The sequence below is a fragment of the Erinaceus europaeus genome, chromosome 4 (assembly GCF_950295315.1).
Source record: "Erinaceus europaeus chromosome 4, mEriEur2.1, whole genome shotgun sequence".
NCBI lineage: Eukaryota > Metazoa > Chordata > Mammalia > Eulipotyphla > Erinaceidae > Erinaceus > Erinaceus europaeus.
Window position 1 is genome coordinate 129,003,175 of NC_080165.1, and position 18,220 is coordinate 129,021,394.

Here is an 18,220-nt window from a genome sequence, read left to right on the forward strand (position 1 = left end):
GGTCCCCACTTGCATAAGGAAATTTCCAAGCATTAAAGCAGTTCTGCAGGTGTCTCTCTCTCTCCCTTTCTTTCTTTCTTTCTTTCTTTCTCTTTTTTTTATTAGATAGAAACAGCCAGAAATTGAAAGGAGTGAGGAGATAGGAAGAGAGATGGAGAGATACGTGCAGCACTGCTTTACCACTCCTGAAGCTTTCCCCCTGCAGATGGGAACTGGGAGCTGGAACCCGGGTCCTTGCGCGTTGTAATGTGTGCTCAACCAGGTGCTCTACCACCCGGCCCCTCTCTTTCTCTGTCTACCCTTTCCCTCTCAACAACTCTCTGTCTCTATAAAAAGGAAAACGAATGGGAGTCGGGCAGTGGCACAGCAGGTTAAGCTCACGTGGCACAAAGCACAAGGAATGGCATAAGGATCCCAGTTCAAGCCCCCGGCTCCCCACTTGCAGGGGAGTCGCTTCACAGGCGGTGAAGCAGGTGTCTATCTTTCTCTCCCCCTCTCTGTCTTCCCCTCCTCTCCCCATTTCTCTCTGTCCTATCCACCAACAATGACATCAATAACCACAACAATGTTAAACAACAAGGGCAACAAAAAGGAAAATAAACAAATATAAAACAAAATTAAAAAAAAAAAAAGGAAAACAAAATGGTCACCAGGAGAGGAGGTTTCATTGTGTACAGATTCACTGCTACAGAATCTCATCAGTAATCCTGGTAGGAAAGAAAAAGAAGAAAGTTTTTGCTTTTATATGTTTATTTCAACTAATTCTGTATAGTAACATTTTATTGACATTTTGTTACATTTTCACTCATATTATTTTTCTCTTCTACTTTTGATTTTTATTTATTTATCTACTTTTGTATTTTGTTTATTGCCAGGGTTATCACTTGGGTGTGGTGCCTGCATGAGGAATCTACCACTTTGGCAGCCATTTTTTCCTTTCCTTACTTTATTTGATAAGAGAGAGAGAAATTGAGAGGGGAGAGGGAGACAGAGAGAGACAAGATGGATCAGAGACAGACACCTGCTGTACATGCTTCATAGACTTGAAGCTTTCCTCCTGTAGCTGGGGAGCAGGGGCTCAAACCTGTGTCCTTGTGCATGGTAATATGTGTGCTTACCTAGTTGAGCCACACTGCATGGACCCTCTCATCCGACATTTCATTCAAGAACCCTGGTATTTGTAAGCACCTTTGCCTGAGAATACCGTATAATTTTAAGAACTAACCTGAATAATACTTCAATATTTATTTACCTAAACTAAGCCATATCATAGTGGATTATCTGAAGTATAAAGGACACAGGGAAGAACACTTCTGAGAATCAGACAGGAATAGATGACTGAGGCCAGATCAAAATCCATGCCCACTAGCAGAGAAACCTGTTTCCTGTCATCTCTGGGGGAGGGGCAAGACTATGGACTAGTTAGAGTGTTTGCTAGTCTGAAGTCTAGTCACTGAGTTCTCGTTCCATAAATATGCTCTTATTATTATTTTTCCACAGATAACTTAAGAGCAGAAAAGAGATTTTAATTCAAGATATTACTATTCACTTGTACACTAATGATGTCAGACAACACAACTATGGAAGAAAAGTTTGGCTTAGTGTGAGCTATCACACTTAATGGTGTGATTTTGAAAAAGAATTCGATAACATTAGTATTAATACAGTCCACTGAAGACTATAGTCAGATTTTTAAGAAGTGAATAACTAGGTGTTTCTTGTTTGCGAAAGAGAATTCACAACCACAGCTTGGCATCTTCAACCAATTTTTCAACCATGGTTTTATAACACCTAAAGTATAGATATTTAGATAATATTGTGATATGAAATAATCTGGAATATAACTAAGAAAGTAAAATTGTGCTGCACTGTACATTGGTTATATATAGAAAATAAAACTATTTTAGTTTATAATTACTTTCTCATATGAAAATTTCCAGGTTCTATAGTTGAATTAAAATGACAGTGTTCAGATACTTCATGTCAATCTGGAATAAAGTTGGAAGTGTGTTCCTCTAAGCATTGTTACATTCAATTGAAAAAATAAACTCTGAACTTGAAACTTTTCTTTTTTTCCTAAACTTGAAACCCTTCAAGCTTTTTTTCTAACAGGGCAGAATCATGTCACAACAAAAAATGTCAACCTTTTACTCAAGAGTCTTTCAAGTATTTCTCATTTCACTCTAATTGAAAGTTCAGATGTTTCCAATTGTATACAAGAACCATTCCTACTATCCTCTCCAATATATCATTATGTTCACTTTTCCTGTCCTCCTTGCGATTTTTTATTTAAAACAGAGAGTGAGATACATAGAGGAAGAGAAAGATGGAGAGGGGGGCTGCAGGGGGGCCCCGGCAGCAGCACAGCTGGTTAAGCGCACATGGTGCAAAGCGCAAGAACCGGCATAAGGATCCCGGAATGAGCCCCCAGATCCCCACCTGCAGGGAGGTCGCTTCACAGGTGGTGAAGCGGGTCTGCAGGTGTTTATCTTTCTCTTCCCCTCTCTGTCTTCCCCTCCTCTCTTGATTTCTCTCTGTGCTATCCAACAACAATGACAGCTATAACAAGAGTAACAACCACAACAAGGGCAACAAAAATGGAGAAAATAGCCTCCAGGAGCAGCAGATTCATATTGCTGGGACCAAGCCCCAGTCATAACCCTGGAGGCACAAAAAAAAAAAAAAGAAGGAAAGAAAGAGAATAAGAAACACCTGCAGCACTGCTCCACCACTCATGAAGCATCCCTCTTGCATTTAGGGACCAGGGACTTAAAGTAGTGTCTTCATGCACGACTATACGAGTGCTCTAAGAGGTGCTCTACCACCCAAGCCCCCTGCTTGTTGATTCTTTATAATGACCTTTAACTTTGCTATTCCTTCTCCCTGCAGTTCTCTTTCCCTACAAATCTGCATGTTCAGATTTACAACCTGTGTTTCAGAGAAAATTACTTAACCTACCATAGCTCATTTTCCCATAGAAGAATAATGGTACTTACACTAAAAGCTGGTTTAAGGATTAAATTAGTTAACCTGTGTAAAGCCCATATAATGGAACACCATGTGGTGTAAAGTGAATACCATACGTGCAGTTGCCAGCATAATTTGTACTAAATCGCCCTGCAGGTATATTTGTATCATGAGATCACACCTGCACAAAACATAGTCGGAAAGTATTAGTTGTGAGAACCTAAAACACTAAAGGAATTCTGATGCCCATTCTCCATTGTTTGTATGTGTGGCTGGACTAGGGGAAGAGGAGGCAGACAACAAGCTGAATGTTCTACAATTCAAATCAATTCTGAGTTTCAGGGTTCACAAAATAAGGACTCAGTCCTTCAACACTGCCTCTACTAATTTAAGACATGAGTAAGTGCTTCACTTATACCTGCCAAAGTGACTATAAAATAGATGTGTTGTACAACCCATTTTCTCCCTTTCTCAGGGTTAGATTAATGCACTACAGTCATGCACTGAACATGCAGTTAAACATGTATTTCCTGGATTACTGCTTATTAAACATTTAAAAGATATAATTTAGGAACAGCTAGATCAAGAAGATATGGAGAAAGGTCATGGAGCTTCGTGGTCCCCTTCAGGTGTCTCCCTGTAACCTCTCCCTGTTTACTAACACTGAATGATTCAAATTCTCTTTTTTGGAGTTTTTATGTACCCTTCCTTGTATAGAGGCATGGTTAATTAAATATTGGCAATTAGAAACTGAACTCAGTTTCCAGGCTTCCTATTCTCTCCAGAGATGTGATAGTAGGACTATTAGTCTCTATTCCACTGGCAACCGTTCAGCATCCTTCGCTTTCCGAAAGCCACTGAATTAACATAACAAAGTGCATATCTGTAGCTGTCTTCACTTGGAAATTCAAATGGTTTTACCAGTTCTGTGACAGAAACAGGAATCATCACATTGTAAGCACTTTAACATATTTTTATTTATTCTAAATTATAAGCTAATTTGACTATAAGTGGCATGGGGTTCAATAAAAAAATGTAGCTGTTTACAGAATTCTTCCTCCTAAACTTCTGGAACATTTCCAACAAATTTTTATACAGAAAATGCTCTGTTTACTTATGTTTATACAAATATATACTTAACAATAAGTTCACTTTTGTTTTCGCATTGAGGCCATAATTGCACTCATAATTGCAAGTTCATTCATTAAGAAATGTAAAAAATTAAGGAGCTGGGCAGTAGTGTAGCAGGTTAAGCACACATGGCGCACGCAGGGACCAGCAGAAAGATCCCGGTTTGAGCTCCCAGCTCCCCATCTGCAGAGGTGTTGCTTCACAAACAGTGAAGCAGGTCTGCAGGTGTCTATCTTTTTCTCCCCCTCTCTGTCTTCCCCTCCCTTCTCTATTTCTCTCTGTCCTATCCAACAACAATGACAGCAATAACATATATAGAATATAGTTAATTAAAGAAAAATTGAAAAAAAGATAGCAACTAAACTGCCTTGAGGATTTTACGTGACTTGAGACTACAGGGATCTGAAAGGGGTCAAGACATTGTTGATGAGGGTGGTTAAGTTATACACACACACACCCCTACATCTAATCTATATCTATTTCTACATCTATGTGTGAAACTATTCCCCTGAAATTTCATAATTTTATAAAATACCATTAAGTCACTAATGGTAAAAGTTAACCAAAAAAAAAAAAAAAGAGCATGAAAAATGATTTCCTATACAAACTTAGAATCAGTATATTTGTCTGTAGATTCTATCATTTGAAAATTTTACCCTCATAGCATGGTGGTAAAAATAGCTCTAAATGTGGGGTTGGAATATTTAGATCCACATACTAGCTCTACAACTTTACAGCTGTGCAAATGAGCACAGACGTGACTTATCTATACATAAGTTTTGTTTCCTCAGCTCTGAAACACAAAATAAAGTATAGGATGTTTAGATTTCAGAGCTGTGCATTCTTAAAACAAATTTCAATGATAATTATTAATAATAATAAATGTGTTTAGCATTTATCATGTGACATATGCAGTGTCGATGCTTAATTTAAATCTTTTTATTCTCAGCAAAGTGATTACTTGTTATAAGCACCTTGCATATCTTCATTATCAGATAAAATTGAATTTTAAAATGAAAATAATTTATAAATAAATACTAAAATGTATACAAATAACTCTCAGATATGGCAATCATTACAAAAATTTGATATCACAAAATTTATTATATTAAATTCATATATATTGTGAAATAACTGTCACCCACTATCAATATGCAAAAATATAATCTTGGTCAATCTTATCTTGAAATTAAGTATGTCACTAGCAATATAGTAATATGCAATAATTTTATAGCTTAAAAATATTTCATTTTTTAAATATTAATTATTTGTGTATTTTGGATAGAGACAAAGAAATTGAGAGGGAAGGGAAAAGTAGAGAGGGAGAATCACGAAGCTTCTACCTTCATGGGTGAGGTCTTAAATCAGGGTCTTTGGGGACAGTAATGTGTTCAGTAAATCAACTGGACTACCACCATGACCTTTAAATATTTTAGCTATTTATTAAATTGAGGGAACTTCCAGAAGGCATGGCTATGGAATAAGGGAGGACAGTCTAGACTCTCTCCCAAAACAGCAAATATCTACAACTATTGATCATAACAAACATCACCAACTACAACTGAGACATCTGCAGAAGCACCACAGCCTCAGGGGTGAAAAATAGATTTAATACTTCCAGTTCTCTTACTGCCTAGATCATAGCTCTGAGTATACATATTTAATGTCTTGGATTTATAAGATGACCAAATTCTAACATTTGATTTAAATGCTTTAAACAGCTCTAAAAATATATATGTTTATATATATGTGAATATATACATATATTTGTGAATATATATATATATCTAAGATATATATATATATACACCTAATATATATATGTATATATATATATATATATATATATATATATACACCTATTATACACCTAAGTCACCTACAACCTTAAGCCAGATAGATCAAACCATTTGGTCCTGTCAGTTTCTAAGATGCTGTTATTTGCAGATATCCTTACATGTCATAAAGCATACAAAAGGAATAAAATAATAAATATTCTTCCATTTCTGTTAATCTCTTCTGACAGAAAATCAGCATAATTGTTACTCTGCAATAAGCTTCAGAAGAAACACTATACAACTGGTCAAGAGTTATACTGGATAAATTATGTATATTTAATAAAGGGCAACTATTTTCCCTATGATAACCTTTGTTAGAATCATCAAACAAGTAAATTCAGAAAAAAAAAAAACTGAGGCTAACTAAGACCCACTAAATAAGTCTAGATCTCTTCACTTCCTAACTTAAAGCCAGCTCTCATAAATCTGTTACTGGTTTGGACACAACAAAGGACACGCAACACTTTAATTGGGAGAAAGCCTAAGGTTGTCAGATGAAGAATTGACTACAAACTCTGGGTAAGGGCAAGAGACTGGTTCACTTAATGATGACCTATTGCCACAATCAGGCCAGCCCATCACTTAGAATCTTAGACAAGGAATTCTTGGATTCCCCCATAGATGAAATGAGCCTAGACCTCTAGTATATCACCCTCTCTACCATCACTGGTCACACCATTGGGAACATCATGATAAGCCCTTTTATAAGCTTCTTAAGACCTCACCATCACTATGAGATAGCAATGTTAGTGACTGCCCCACATCCCAAAGTGAAGCTGGGTTATCTTACTCTGCCACTTATGGAAGACTAGCAGCCTGGCATGTTTCCAGCTGTGAATATCAACTATGAGCTCAGTCTTATAGAGACTCAGAGGCTGTGCGGACTCCTGTGATAAACATGGATATGAGCCCCAGATTAGATCATCATGGTAAACAAGTAATTATATTTATGTCTTCTTCCAGTTTGCAATTAACTCTCTGCCCAGATCCTGCTTCCTTGTTCTACTCTCAATTCTGACACCATCTTCCCAAACAATATTTCTTGTCCACCCCCATGTTAGCTATCAAGTTGAAGCAAAGATTATTAAAACATAGGCTCCTAGAATCATTCCTAAAACAGACTTCCTGGCTTGCTTCCACCCTAAGTTGCCTACTTTCATCTGCTCTATTCCTTCTTTATGGTTCCTGTTTATTAAATATTTTGTCCTGCTTTCCCTCCTACTGCCTTTCTGCCACCAAGTTACATCTTGACTTCCCTGGGCAATGACCTTACCAATGCTTACTGGAACCTCACCTCTCCAGAGCCCCACTCTACTAGGAGATAGAAACAGGCTGGGGGTATGGTTCGACCTGCCAACATTTATGTCCAGCAGAGAAGCAATTACAGAAGTCATAATTTACACCTGTGCACCCAAAAAAAGAATTTTGGCCCAAATTCCCTGCGGGAAAAACCATAGAGAAGTTTCCAATGTAGGGGATGGGACACAGAAGTCTGGTGAGAGGAACTGTATGAAATTATACTTCTATTATAGTTATGCCCCTTACAATCTTATAAATCAATATTAAATCACTAATTAAAAAATAAAACATTAAAAAATGGAGCAGGGAGAAGAAATCGAAGGAGAAGAGAGAAGTAGGGAAGAAGAGAAATCAAAAGAGACACCAGTAGCAGTGCTTCTCTGCTCATGAAACTTTCTGCTTGCAAGTGGGGACCAGGGTCATGAACCTGGATCCTTGAGCAATGTAACATGTGTACTCAATGAGGTGCATCACCACCCGGTCTCCTATAATTTTTATACTTTTAAATTAAGGTTTTAAAATATGAACCTACTGAAATACTCTATTATGTTGTGGGAAAGCTAGCTGTTAAATATTTATTTCCACAGATACATTGATCTGAATTAAACACAAGATCTTTAATAATTGTAAATTTCTATAATATTCAATAATAATAAATATTATAGAAGCACATTTTATCTTATGGCTAGTGTAATGCACATACTATACTTTATAATCTATAAAATGAGATGAGTAGGATATGACAAAGAAAGACATACCCTTTTCCGAGTCTTCTCTTTCAGGAAAGGCCGAATCACAGTATACAAGGCATGGATATACCAAGGTTGGTTGACAAAATGAATTCCTCCAAATCGTGCTGGAAAACTGTCCTAGAACAACATAGAGAAAAAACAATTGAAGCATACTTTAATATACTAAGTAGGTTTGGAAAAGGATATATGGCATACAAATTCATTATTCTATGAGCTTGAGAATCTTTGTATAAAGATGGAACATAGCACAGTGAAAGTGGTAACAGTCATACAGAAATAACCAGTATATAATAAAATAATTTGCAAGAAAAGCCTACTGAAAAACTCTTAATCTTTGATGATTACCCAACAGAAGTGTGATAGTGGTTATTAGAGTTAATTTGATAATTTAATCCTGGAACTTTGGTTGGTGGTGAATAGGGTTAGTCTTTAAAAAAAAAAAAAAAGGTCAAGAACTTTTACTGCAATTTGAATATAATGGAGTCATGATCATCTCCGTTCAAATCTTGCTCTAGGAGCGTTGGTGGTATAGTGGTGAGCATAGTTGCCTTCCAAATCTTGCTCTACGGTATATTTATAGAAATAGGAAAACAAACAAGTGACTCTGGATATATCTCAGCTAGTAATGATGCCAGTTTGCCTGCTGTATTGTGGTGATGCTCTGGTTTCAAAACCTCTCTCTCTCTCTCTCTCTCTCTCTACCTATCTATCTCTATCTCTTTGCCTCCATATACCTTCCCCTCACATACAGTAAAATAAATCTTTAAAAAATTAAAAAGGAAAAAAAGAAAGAGGGGCAGGAAAACCAAAAGACAAACAATGTGGACTTCAGGTGGCCTCTAGGATAATGAAGGACATGGGGTTAGTCTTACACACATATTAAAGTGTGTCAAGCTATAATCCTCAAATTTTATAATATTATAAACCAATGTCAAATCAATAAAATGTATTTGGAAATTAAACAAAGATAACTTACAAATGACAAAAAAGAATAAGTTATTGATAAGAACTTCAGCATTTTTAGCAATGTCATACTTTAAACCTGCAAATTACTAGCAATCAGTATAGGTCAGTTACAGAAAATAAAGGATTGCAGAGTTGTGAAATAATAAACACAGGCTAAATAATAATAATAATAATAATAATAATTTAAATTATTTGTATTTGCATTGAAGTACTTAAAATGTTTTTAAAAATTTTACTCTAGTCATCTAGAATGTGAGTAATGTCAAATATAAAAACTCATTTTATGCTCTACCCAATTATTTTAACAACTTTATTATACTCACTGTATTTTTTTTTACTGTCAATTTATATAGTATACCATTTACAGTACACCACAATCAACTGATTCCCTCATGTCATACAACTCATTTACCATTTACCAGATTTTTTGTTTTGTCATTATCAACATACTTCTTAACAAGGGTTGTATTTATTTGTTTATTCATAAAAAGGAAACACTGACAAAAACCATAGGATAAGAGGGGTACAACTCCACACAATTCCCACCACCAGAACTCAGTATCCTATCCCCTCCCTTGATAGCTTTCCTATTTTTTAACCCTCTGGGAGTATGGACCCAAGGTCATTGTGGGTTGCAGAAGGTGGGAGGTCTGGCTTCTGTAATTGCTTCCTTGCTGAACATGAGTGTTGACAGGTCAGTCCATACTCCCAGCCTGCCTCTCTCTTTCCCTAGTGGGGTGGGATTCTGGGGAATCAGAGCTCCAGGACACATTGGTGGGGTTGTCTGTCCAGGTAAGTCTGATTGGCATCATGCTAGCATCTGGAACCTGGTGTGGCTGAAAAGAGAGTTAACATATAAAGCCAAACAATTTATTGACTAATCATGAACCTCAAGGCTGGAGTAGTGCAAATAAAAAGTTGGGGGGGTCTCCATTCTGTAGGTAGCTAGTAGGCATATTTTAATTATATTCCAAAGGGCCTGTGGCTATACTAGTTTTTTTTCCCCCCAGAGCCTGAAATCTGATATGCAGGGGGACCCTAGTTATTGGCTGGGGAGATGATGTCCTGGCTACAATAAGGACCACAAGGCTGGATCAGGGAAGAGAGTAGCTCCTAAATTATTTTTTTGGCCACTATCAGGCTACCCCATTATCCAGGGTCTTGGACTGGGAATCCTTGGATTACTCCATAGATAACATGAACCTACACCTCTAATAGATCCCTGTACCACCACTGGTCACACACATTTTGGAATCTTATCATAAGCCCGTCTGTGGACTTCTTCAGGACAATACTCTCATTATAAGCTAAAAATGTTAGGGACTGTTCTGTTCTCTAAAGGAAGGTTGGGTCATTCCACTTTGCCACCAAGGAAGACTGATTCAGAAGTGAGTGAATCCAAGAATGTTCCAAGCTTTGAGTATAGACTGTGAGCTAAAACTGAGAGGGACTTAGAGGTTGTACAGGCTCATGACATAAATATGGATATGGGGCCCTGGGTTAGACTGATGTGGTAAACAGTTAATTGCATTTACATATTTCCTTCAAATCTGCAAGCAACTCTCTGCCCAGATCCTGTTTCCTAGTTCTACTGTCCACCATGATGCCATCATCCCAGACAATATTTCTGGTCTGCCCCCATGTTAACTATTGTAGGGAAATTGTGAGGATGTGGTTGAGCTTGGCAGGGCTTGATTTGAGGGGACATCCATCCTGTCAGTCTCTCTCTACTGAGAGGTCGAGAAAGGAGGGACACAACCCCCCAATATTTACCTCATCTTAACAGACTCCTGGCCTCACAAAGCACCCTGCTTTCCTGATACTATCGCCTGCTCCCTTATTATCTACATAATTGTTGTTTTGCCTGAAAGATCCCCACCCATTCCATTCCTTTGATCTGTCTTCTTTCTACCCTCAAGACCCTCCCTGCCTGCAGGGTATTATTAATCCTACCAGTTGAAACCCTCGTAACAGTTGCTAAGGAAGTTCCTATCTTCCCCATCCCTCTTTTTTGCCTTTCTCTGCCCATTTCCAAACCATGTCAAGCCATTTCTGCTTCCAACTTGTCACTTCTGGGTGCGACTCATAAAAGCCTTGGCTCTCTGATCAATAAAGAATTGAATCGCCTAGCCACCACCAGCTCTGTTCCTGAGTCATCTCTCTCACTTCACTGAGTGAGTAGCAGCCCAGGATGGCTCTGGTCTCTTTCTCTCCAATCCAGAGAGTATGCACCTGAGAAGAGGTACCCCCATGCTAGCCCAGCAAACTATCAAGCTCAAGCAAAGATAATTAAAACATAGGCTTCTAGGAACATTCCTAAAAGACTTCCTAGTTTCCTTCCACCTTAAGTTGTCTACTTTCATCTACTCTATATCTGTTTATTAAAGACTTGTCCTGCTTTCCCTCCTATTGCGTTTCAGCCACCAAGTTGCTGATACTACTATAGTCCCATCTTGAATTCCTTGAGCAGATAACCTCACCAATGCTTCCTGAAATCTCACCTCTCCAAACTCCTACCCATTATGGAAAGATATAAAAAGTCTGAGGGTATGGATCCACCTGCCAATGTCCATTTCCAGTGGAAAAGCAATTACAAAAGCCAGAACTCACTCCTTCTGAGCACCCCCCCCCAATCTAGTCTATACTCCCAGAGTGTTAGACAATAGGGGAAGTAAAGCAGAGGGCTCTGTCCCCTCAATTCCACCAGGACCTGCAGCACTGATTACCAGGAAGCTTGTTTTTATAGCATAGATGAAAGGGAAGCAAATTTGGAAAAGATCACAGGAAGCCGGGCATGGTTTCATTTATCCAAGAAAGAAGTGGAAAACATGAAAGACACTAGTAGTAATAGGTGGGGGGGTGAACTAGAAAGGAAGTGAAGGCAAGACTGTTGAAAAAAAAATGGGAGAGGGAATATAGAGATAGAGATAGAGATATAAATAGTTATGGAATCAGCCTGTATAGGTGATTTTGGGAGAACTACTGTAGTTCCAGTGGAGGTGATGGAACACAGAAATCTGGTATTAGGAACTATATGGAATTATAACTCTATTACCTTACAATTTTATAAATCAATATTAAATCTCTAATTTAAAAAGTTTACTGTCTGGAAGAATTGCAGATTTGCACAGTAAGTCCCCCATTTACATTCAATATCTCCATGCATGTCTACCTCACATCAAAGCATATTAATTTCTAATGTCCTCATTGTTATTGTTGTTGTTTGACCAGAACATTCATCTGCTCAAGCATGTGGCATGGAAGATAGAACCTCTCACAAGTACTATGCACTACTGCTTTTCTAACTCACTATCCCTAAGGTCCTGGATTTCTGTAGTCAAACCTCACCTCCAATACCACCAAGGCTTTCCTTGTTTTTCTTTTGCATTATTTTTTTCCAGTAGATTGTGTATTTGGCTCTCAAGGGATTTGTTTATGTTTCCCACAGTCAACAAAGCATTTGAAAATATTTTTGCTGTGATTTTTTGAAAACCTTCGTGTTTCGTGACAGGAATAGCTTTAAGAATTTTTAGCCTACTACACTAACTAAAATGGCACTCTTTTATATCTTCTTAAAATGTACTGCTGAATGAACATTTCTGGAGAAAAACTGAAAGAACACTAAATAACAAGTTATTAAGCCAAGAATCTTAGCTCAGTGATTTAATGACTTGATGAGTAACAAATCACAGCTGAAACAGAGGGAAAAGGAAGTGAAAACATTGACTCTGTAACCAAGTAGATCAACTCCAATATGTTGTTGAGGAAATGCTGATTCACAGGATTTCTGTTGTCACAAGGGTACATTTCCACATATCCCCAAGACAGGAATCAATACATTTCAAACTCAACTAAGCCATCATTTTTTTTTCCAACATAGGGACTTTGGTCCCCAATGGCTAAAATCCTAATATAATGTCACTCTGTCCTTTCAGACATCAGTGAAAAGCAAAGATAGACTCATGTTTGATTCCTTCATTCCTTTTCCTAGGTGTAATAAAAATTCTCTTTGTGGTGTTTGATGAAGTTGTAACCCAGGATGGAGTTTATCTTAATCAAATATATCCTTCACTCTACAACTTTACAAGAGTGTCTCCTTTGGATGTTCACCAGATAAGAAGCTTTCAATGAACGACCACAAAACAAGGTCCATTAATTATTCAGGACTACTTATCAGAGTTATCTTCACAAGGATACTTCAAAATCTGCATGCCTCCCCACATCCACACCCTGTCCCAAGCAACTGTTGTTAATCCAGAAAAACAGATGTGCTGTGGTACACTACCTCTGTGAACCTTATAGAAACCTACTATACTCCACTGTCAGGGCCTTTTCTTCAACCATTAATCTTCCCAGTTTTTTTCTACAGTTTTTTTCTGAATATAAATGTCTAACTTTTAAACTTTTTCTTGTTTGGCTCTTTGGTTTTCTCTCTGTTCACCACATCATTATTTCCTTTCTGTGCATTTGTTTATATGTTTGTTTTTAACCAAAGTGCTGCTCTACTCTGGCTTATAAAGAGATCATAGGGGACCTAACCTAGAATTTCAGAGTCTGAGACAGTCTTTTGCATAATAGTCATTAAATTATTTGCCCCAAACCGTTATATGTACATTGCACCTTTTATAATTGTCCTCCAATCATTGAATACTTTCTCTTGCTTGTTTTTCTACCGTAAATATTCTCTTTGATTTTTATTTTTTTGGAGATGTCTAGATATAGATATGAATTTCAGAGTCATTCCTTAGCTATGCTCAGTCCATTAATGAGCACTTCAAGGTCATTCTCCATTTCTGTTACTGAAACTTCTCCCCATTTACTGGCTCTGTAAGAAAATTTGGTTTAGTTTCCCCTTGATATTTATTTATTTGTCCAGTCTTGAAAAATCTCGCATGATGAAGAGTGTTTTCGTCTTATCCTTGTAACTCTAATTTATTTTCTAGATTACTGTGTTAACTATCTGTATACAAGGCCTACTATTTTCTGGAAGATTAAATTTCTTGAAAGAAACCATGTCTGTCTTAGTTCCAAAGCCCTACACCCATTCTCTACCAAAAACATACTACACTGTGTATGGAACTGAAGAAAAAATAGAGCTATAATTGAAATTCCATATATTCAGTTTCATTAGTAGTGGACAGACAAATCCAGGCAAGTCATTCAACTTCTTTCACAAGGGAAAAACAGCTGTTTACCAAAATGTTCTAACTAGTGTCTCCAGACAAATTGTGAGGCTACAACCAGGAAACTATTTAATTACCAGATAATTGGGTATCTTTTTTCTGTTCATGTCTCATGGTAATGAGCCATATGTAAATGAACACAGCTGGAAAGCAAAAGGACTTGACCCTTGTACAGAGATAAGAATTTCAACTGAGGGAGTCAGGCAATAGTGCAGCAGGTTAAGGGCAGGTGGCACAAAGCTCAAGGACCAATGGAAGGATCCCGGTTTGAGCCCCCAGCTCCCCACCTGCAGGGGTGTCGCTTCACAAGCAGTGAAGCAGTGAAGCAGTGAAGCAGGTCTGCAGGTGTCTATCTTTCTCTCCCCCTCTCTGTCTTCCCCTCCTCTCTCCATTTCTCTCTGTTGTAGCCAACAACGACATTAGTAATAGCTACAACAATGAAAAACAACAAGGACAACAAAAGGGAAACTAAATATAAAATAAATATAAAAAATACTTTAAAAAGAGAATTTAAATTGAAATCATACACATTCAAAAGTATGCCACCCCCCCCCATTCTCTTAACTTACAGCAGTCAATTATTAAATCTTCTTACTACTAAGGTAGAATTACAATAAAGACCTGTCAAGCTTGGACAAAAAGAAATAGTCATGGAGCCATTGGAATATACCTAAAATAGACTTCCTTCCAAAATAGAAACCCCAAAATCTCATCTACTATATTCTTATCTTTAGGTTCCTGATTATTAAACAACCTGTTCTTTATATCTTAATGCTTTTCAGCCACCCAGTTGCAGATGCTACTATGACTCCAACCTGAATTCCCTAGGCAGATGACCTCACCAATGTGCCCTGGAACCCCACCTCTCCAGAGCCCTGCCCCACTAGGGAAAGATAGAAACAGGATGGGAGTATGAATTGGCCTGCCAATGCCCAGGTCCAGTGGAGAAGCAATTACAGAAGCCAGACCTCCTACCTTCTGCACACCATAAAGATCTTTGGTTCCTACTTCCAGAGGGATAAAGAATAGGAAAGTTTCCAAAGGAGTGGATAGGATATGGAACTCTGCTGGTGGAAACTGTATGGAATGGTACCCCTCTTATCCTAAAATCTTATCAATTATTATTAAGTCAATAATAATAAGAAGAAGAACAAAGAAACTTGGTTAGATGAAGAGAGCTATATAGAAGCAAAACTTCACCAACTTTTCCTCTGATGTGCAGGGAGATAATAATGACTAGTAGTAGCTAATATTTTATAAAATTAGTTTCTCTGGTGATAAATATTCTAGCTTATGTAATCAAGAGATAAAACTGAAAGGTTTAATAATGACTAGTTATTTCTCCTTAATGGCTACAAGTCAGACTTCAAAGTAATATCATAATGTATTACAAAATCACACTTAGAAATGCTTTCTACTTTAATAAGTGAACTTTAAACAAGATATAAATTTTCATGTTTCTTTAAGAAACAATTTCTTAATTTTAATTAGTTTTAAAGAGCATAGATCTACCTTGATGGAGGATTTAGGAGAATGATTAAAAGGATACATGAATTGTCCATTAGTATAAAGCATTGTATGTATAATTCCTCTGTACAATTATAATTTTTGAGGTATAAATATTTTTTGAAATAATTGCCACTATCCAAAATTAAAATATAAATATGACATAAGGTACAAGCAATTCTAGGTTAACTTTTTAAATAGAGATTCTTAAAATGTGCAGTGCATATTCTACAGCCAAGGTGTGGAACATTAGACCTGCTAGATATGCAAGGTCCACAAAATCATTTGGTCTGGTCCTGATAAGACATCTGGAGCTTTTTTCACAGTAACATCGAGTGCTAATGTTTAAGTTAATATTGCTTTATGGTCCATGAATGATGTTTTAAATATCCAAATGGCCCTTGGCAGAAAAAAAAGAAAAAGGTTCTCCACCCTTGTTTTGCAGTATCTGATTTAAGACCTCCAGGGAAAAAATGATAAATAGTGTTTAAATTGTCTGTCATGAATATTTGTGTATAAGCATGCATTTTCTCTTAAGGGCTGTCAATAGAATCTAGTTTACCCCAAAACAAATATACATAATTTCTGACATTTCTATTTGAAAAATATCCATTTCTTTCATTCTATGAGCATTAATATTTTAACTAAAGTAGACCATGACTCCCAGTAAATCTCTTTCTGTTCTGTCACTTTTTTTTTTTTTTAGTGAAGTTCAGTTCCTATTATAAATATGGGCTAATTCTGTTCTTTTTCAGTTTCTTCTTGCCTGAGAATTTCCTCTTTTATTTTATTAACTAGAGATAATGACCTAGTAGAATGAATTTGCACTATAATTTCCTTCATAAAATTCATCAAAGAGCAAGTAGATAGCCTAAAAAGATTCTCATGCCTGAGGCTCCCAAATCCAGGTTCAATCCATTGTGCCATCATAAACTGAAGTTAAACAGTGCTCTGAAGGAAAACAAAACAAAAAAAATAAATAAAAAGAAGAACTTTGGGGAGTCTGGGGATAGTGGGGATGCATTTTCAAGCTCCTGATCCCCTCCTGATGAGGGGGGGGGGTGTTTCATTAGTATTGAAGCAGTGCTTCAGGTGTCTATCTCCCACACGCCTCTTGATTTCTCTGTCTCTACTAAATAGATGATAGACAGATAATAAACAAAATTAACTACAGTTAATAAAAGAAAGCTTAACTATGCTTTCTCCATACAAATTACTCAAAAGACATCAATAAACTAAAGAATTGTGTAAAGTTATGGGTTGATACATGCTGTTAGGAAAGCAGGTCTCACACCAGCATTTGTAGGCAGGATGATCTGGTTGGATTGGATTGGATTGAATTGGATTGGATTGGTAATGGATTGGTAATTCTGCAATCAACATTTGTTTTGACTGAGAGAATCTTCAAATTTCCATTCCAGAGAATAATAAGGAATCATCTTGGGTCAATCAGAACATTCTGGTGTATATGGTTTTTATAAGGCAGACTATGAAACTACAGATCCAGAGAACAACAAGGAGTTTACCCCTTTTTCTTGCAGGATGGCACATGACTAATATCACATCACTTAGAAGTAGTTACCAAAGGTCAGAAGAGTAGCTACGGAAGTTGTGGTTTATATGCATAATGAATTACTAATTCATTATTACAAATGATAAAGTCATCTCCTTTGCCTCATGCCTCATCTTGGATGGAACTTAAAGGAATTACATTAACTGAGATAAAACAAAAAGAAAAGTACAAATACCAGTGATCCCATTCACAGTTTTAACTTAAGAAATAAGGACAGAAGGAGAAAACACAAATTAAAACTTGGACAGGGTGAACTGTCTTGCATCAAAGCAAAGCACTCTTGAGAATAAGGGAGAAGGATGAGAGAAGATGAAGGGAATTGGGATCCTGGTACATGATGAAGTTATGATAAGGACCTAAGTTGGGGTCAAGAATGTTTTGTATACACCTGTCATGGAGAAATGAACAATTATATCCCCATGTGTCAACAACTGTCCTATAAACCCACAATAAAGTAACAAGAAAAAAATGTATCTATATGACTATTCTGTACATCATTATTTCCCTAAAAAAACAATCTGGAAGAAAAAAAATGAGAATGTTGTGGTCTTATGCAAACTTAATGCAGACCATTATTTCCATATGTTTTTAAAAATGTAGATAATGGGGCATTTGTTTATATTTACAAAAATAATAGATTCATTCCTTTCACTTGGTCACATGTAAATAGCAATTATGTTCTGATTCCATAGATAAAAGACAATGTTATGGAAAGAGTTCAGATCCTGGAACACAGTGGCAGAGGACCTAGTGGGGATTATACTATTATGTGGAAAACTGGGAAATATTATGCATGCAAATAAATAAATAAAAATAAATATTATGTATTTACTGTTGACTATAAAACATTAATCCCTCAATAAAGAACCTTTTTTTTTTAAAATCATCCAATAGAAAAAAAATGCAATGTTATTCCATTGTTTTGTTTTGGACACACATACTGAAGAAGAAAATAACTTCTATTTTCCAATCATAAGCAAAAATACCTCTTTCAATAAAAATATT

At 36.7% G+C, this 18,220-nt stretch overlaps 1 protein-coding gene across 2 annotated transcripts in view; it reads right to left on the reverse strand.

Annotated features, from left to right (window-relative positions):
* The window catches only part of CLVS2 (clavesin 2), an 88,688-nt gene that overhangs the window by 13,851 nt on the left and 56,617 nt on the right, over window positions 1–18,220 (reverse strand). For both annotated transcript variants that reach the window (XM_060190527.1, XM_007521302.3), the window contains one exon: window positions 7,994–8,104. In XM_060190527.1, coding sequence (XP_060046510.1) covers window positions 7,994–8,104 — 111 coding nt within the window. The remainder of the gene's footprint in view (window positions 1–7,993; window positions 8,105–18,220) is intronic.